Source organism: Carassius gibelio, chromosome B22 (genome assembly GCF_023724105.1).
Source record: "Carassius gibelio isolate Cgi1373 ecotype wild population from Czech Republic chromosome B22, carGib1.2-hapl.c, whole genome shotgun sequence".
Lineage (NCBI taxonomy): Eukaryota > Metazoa > Chordata > Actinopteri > Cypriniformes > Cyprinidae > Carassius > Carassius gibelio.
The window spans coordinates 37,282,379-37,287,245 of NC_068417.1; the positions used below are offsets into that span (position 1 = coordinate 37,282,379).

Sequence of the window (4,867 nt, forward strand, 5' to 3'; positions counted from 1 at the left end):
ATAACTATAACAATGAGAAAGCATAAACCATTCGCTATACAAAGCCTCCCTCTGCCGGTCACATAAATAACTACAACAGGCCGCTCTGAGAGGTGTCACATGACGACCAGTGTTCATGCGGACAGTGCGTGCTCTATAACCAATTAACTGGATTAAAGGCGAATATCGCCGCAATAGCTTACAAACTATGTGCAGAGGGTGCATAACTGGTATTATACAATGTGTAACAAAAGAATAATGCCCGAGTAGAAACTTATACATTTATACATAGGAAGAAGCATTACAACGCAAAGCCTAATCAGGCAGAAAAACCTGAGCTTAAATTAGCAACACTAAACAGACAAAACACTACCAATCTAGCATCAGCAATGACAGTAAAGGAACAACAAATACAGATTCTTACTTGTAAAGACGCACACAGGATAAAGCAGTTGTATCAAAACGGGTTTTAAGTCCGTGCAGTTAGCGTGCACTACTGGCAAAAATCTCGGACAGAATGCTACCAGCGTGCAGCGATCCTGAGTCAACTTGTGATTGGCTAAGAGTCCAGGTGAAGCGAGTAATCTTCCCGTAGGAGAGAGAGAGTCACAGTAAAGTGTCTGATGCTTAGCGGCCACGAGGGGGCCTTTTTTACATAAACACTCAATTAATGTTCAAAACTCAGCTATTATCAATACGAATAAATAAATAATGACAATAAATGAAGTTACTTATTTTATTAATTAGTACTTAAGTGGGGCTGTGCTTCGTCCTTTGTGCGATCTACTTAATACACATTTTGAAGCGTCTTGTCCATCAGCTACTGTAATGGGGAGCCACGCCGTGTAAAAAAACAAACAAACAAAAAACCCTTTTTTAAATAATGCGCTATGACACTTCTGCTCTCTTGCGCTCCATTTGGAACGTTCGAACCTCGCGATGACGTCACTCGCCGGTCCCTGATAAGCGCTTACTCACAGAGTCGACGCGCAGTTGGTGAGAATCGGAGCGTTTGTGAAGACTGTCACTTGAGCAAGTTTACAGAGCGGTAGAAAAAGTCTACTTGCGCGAGTCTGCAGACAGAAACGCACAGAGTACAGACTAAATCTTCGAGTCTACACAGAGTTCGTCCACACTCGGCATCAAGATGTGCACCTCATCTGAGTCAGTGCCCAAGAGCGCTGTATATGAGACAGAAGCGGCTGCGTGGCTGGATAACATCAGCTTCTGCAGCGGCTTCTGTCAGTGGATCGACGAAGAGTTGAGCGTCGATTCACTGCCAGCTGAGTCCCAGCAGCCTGTGCAGTCAACAAGCGCTTCACAAGCAGAAGCAGAAGCAGAAGCAGAAGCAGAAGCAGTGAGTGCACAGCCTTCTGCTGAGAAAAGCCCAACAGGTCAGACTAGTATTACAAACTGAACTTTCATCTCATTATAAAATAAACTGTGTTTTATTGTTGGGAAATAATAGCAGTATATATATATATACACACACACACACACACACACACACAAATATAAACTGTGGTCAGATACTGTATGTGGTCTAATACTTTCCTCTTTGGTTTTCTTCAATGAAGAAGTTCCGTCTCGAGGCAACAGGAGAAGCAGAATCCATGCCTTCTTCAAGAGAGCATGGAAGGCTGTTAAGAAGCCGTTCCTCCGTTGCAGACGGACAAGAGTGGAGTCCAGTCCTGAAACAGCGTCTGTCCCGGGACCGTCTGGGCTCCAGAACGTGCCTGACACCGAGCCGGCATCTGCCTCAGGTCTTCCCAATTGGGAGCCAATGACCGGTGAGTGCGATGTCAGCTCTACCCTCATTTTCTATTATTTTTCAAGTATTATTTTTTACTTCGTAATTCTGATATCACCTAACATGTAAACTTTAACCATGTACATATTGTTTGCTCATTGTTTAAGAGACATATTCCAGCAGTGCTATAATATAAGAGCTGTAATCCTGCCATCTCTTGTGTTTTTCAGAACCTATGTACAGTTTATACACACTGCAGGGATTGATTGGAAACGGAAGTTTCGGCAAGGTGTTCAAGGCAATACGGAAATCTGACGGCCAAGAGGTAACACGCTTTCACTGAACATTATCCTCATGTCCACTCCATCCAAATGCATGTTTAAAATAAAATACATACTGAAGAATCTGAGAACAATAAATAATAATTCTGTCTTTCATCTCTTTGCAGGTTGCCATTAAAGGACTGTGCAAATTGCGTTATCTTAAAATTGTAAGTTGGCAAAGATGAAAGAATCCATATTTAGTTGACATATTCAAAGGTGCACACAGATCTACAAAATTTGATATGTGTTTTTATACGTACAGACAATAGGGAACCTTCTTTTCTTCTAATGTGACCCCACATTAAGGGTTTTACCATATTTACTGTAGTTAACACACCACAAATAACAGTGAAAGGTAAAGCCTTGAGCTGGAAAGGCTCTGTTGATTACATGTAAAAATACTAAAGCGGTTTGTTGTGGTTCATAGCCTGGTTGCTCCGCACCTCTGCCTAGAGAAGTGGCTCTGATGCTGCTGTTGAGGCGTCCTCCAGTTAGCCCCTACGTCATACAAATGTACGAATGGTTTGATCGACCCAAGATCTTCTCTCTTATTCTGGAGTGCCCTCAACCGTGCATGGTCCTGCGAAAGTTCATCACGGTTTCGTCAGGACTGACTGAAACGATCGCGTCCATCTTAATGCGTCAGTTAGTCCTGGCAGTGCAGCACTGCATAGACCACGGCGTTTTTCACAACGACATCCACGCTGACAACATCCTGGTGACCACAGACACTCTGGAGATCAAGCTGATTGACTTTGGCGCCGCTCACCTGTATGAGAGCACAGGCTACGACACCTGGAAATATTTAGGTGAGCTGGCGTTCTGTATTTATTTTTTATTGCAAATTATTGGGAAAGTAAGCGTGGGAAATGAAATGTTCTTGCTTGCAGGAGCAGCAGAGTACTGTCCTCCAGAGGCTTTTTCGCAGCCCAAATACCACGCCGTCCCAACAAATGTCTGGGCTCTGGGCGTTACGCTGTATCTGATGGTGAACAGACGGCTGCCCTTTTACAACATCCGGGAAACATTGGAAGCTTCCCCTAAGTTTTGGAAGCCCACCTTGTCCATAGGTGAGGAAACAGAGACTGATAAACATGTTAATGTTTCCATATACCTTCAATCATCAGAAGATATGTTCATACATGTCTCCTCCAAACTCTTACAGCATGCCGTGATCTGATTGGCCAGTGTCTGAACCGCGATCCAGCGAAGCGGCCGACTTTAGAGCAGATCTTAGAGCACCCCTGGTTCAAAAGGTGGCTCTAGAATGAAGGCAGGCGAGGGATTCCCTCTCTCATGAGCCTCAGACCTAATCATTCTCCATAGAGGTCAAGTACTGTCATATGTTTCAATTCTAAATGATGTTGAGAAAACAAAACAGTTGTTGACCGCAGAGCACTTTAATGTTCTGGTCCTATTATAGACGACATAGTAATATGATAATATGAAAAGTACTGGACTAGATAGAAACATGATTCCAAATCTTCTTGAGACCATGAACCCAAACAGACCTCTAAAGGACCAGTGTGGACATTAGGGTGTGCTTCCCATCTAACGCTCCTGTGCAGTTAGGGAAATTCCACCTAGATGAAAACTTTGAAGAGATATTCCTCTCCTGCTCAGTTGGTCTTTCTAGGTGTGTGTATCCATCATGCACCTGTTCAGTGCAGCACATGTGTCCTCGATGGATTTAGCCACTGTGCTCTCCTGGAAACAATAGTGAGAGGCAAGCGTTCTGACTAATTTCCTGATATAAAATAAACTTTAATATAAACATTCATTTCTGTCTCTTCACAGATAATTAGTGCAGGGCAAGATAGAAGTCACTTCGAGACAAACACATCAAGTGGAAAAAAAGACAGCAGTTGCTCAGTGGCTCTGGAGCAATGCGTCAACAGGAATGGAAATAAGCTTCAGCGATTTCCTTCCTGAATGTATTTATACAAAATTGAAGGTAATATTTTTTTTGTAATTGTTTTAATGTAGTAATTTGTATTAATTCACTTCAAATTAACTTATTAAGAATGCAAGTGCATGACTTGAAGTAGACTTTTAACAGGAGTAAAAAAAAAAGGTAACACTTTAGAATAAGGTTCCATTAGTTAATGTTAGTTAACTACTTTCGTTAACATGAACTAAGCAAGAACAATCCTTCTACAGCATTTATTAGTCTTAGTTCATGTTAATTTCAACATTTATTAATGCATTATTTAAATCAAAAGTTGTGCTTGTTAACATTAGTTAATGCACTGTGAATTACCATGAACTAACAATGAATAACTGTATTTTCATTAACTAACATTAACGAAGATGAATAAATACAGTAATAAATGTATTATTCATTGTTTGTTCATGTTAATTAATACATTTAACTAATGGAACCTTATTCTAAAGTGTTACCAAAAAAAATAATGGTACTAAACTGTGCATGCTTTTATTTATTTCTCTGTATTTTCCTCAGTAAGATGAGTAATGTTGATTTTGTTGAAACTATATGCCTCCATCCTCAGTCGCTCCGACTCCGGTCTTCCAGAGCCCTGCCTCTGCCTTGGTTGCATGAGACTTCAGCTCCACCTTGGCCCTCCGGACCCTCAGTGTCACCCTGGCTCTCCATCCGCTCGTCTCCATTCTGGGCTCATCATCCATCGGCTCAGTTCTCTGTATGTCGGCCCCCTGGTGTTGTCGCCTCCATGGCTCCTCCCTGCTCCCTCCATTCACTCCACCCTGGCACTATGGACTATGTTCCCTCTCCATTGCCTGCCCCCTGATCATCCACCCTCCCTCCTCTGTTGGGCTTTTTTGTCGGCACGAGGAC

At 42.4% G+C, this 4,867-nt stretch overlaps 1 protein-coding gene across 1 annotated transcript; it reads left to right on the forward strand.

The window, feature by feature from the left end:
- Window positions 1–1,126: 1,126 nt before the first annotated feature.
- si:dkey-37m8.3 (serine/threonine-protein kinase pim-2) lies at window positions 1,127–3,318 on the forward strand. Its single transcript, XM_052589140.1, has 6 exons — window positions 1,127–1,373; window positions 1,557–1,769; window positions 1,960–2,054; window positions 2,480–2,861; window positions 2,943–3,122; window positions 3,218–3,318. Exons 1-6 carry the CDS (start codon window positions 1,127–1,129, stop codon window positions 3,316–3,318), a joined length of 1,218 nt encoding a protein of 405 aa, XP_052445100.1.
- Window positions 3,319–4,867: the final 1,549 nt, after the last annotated feature.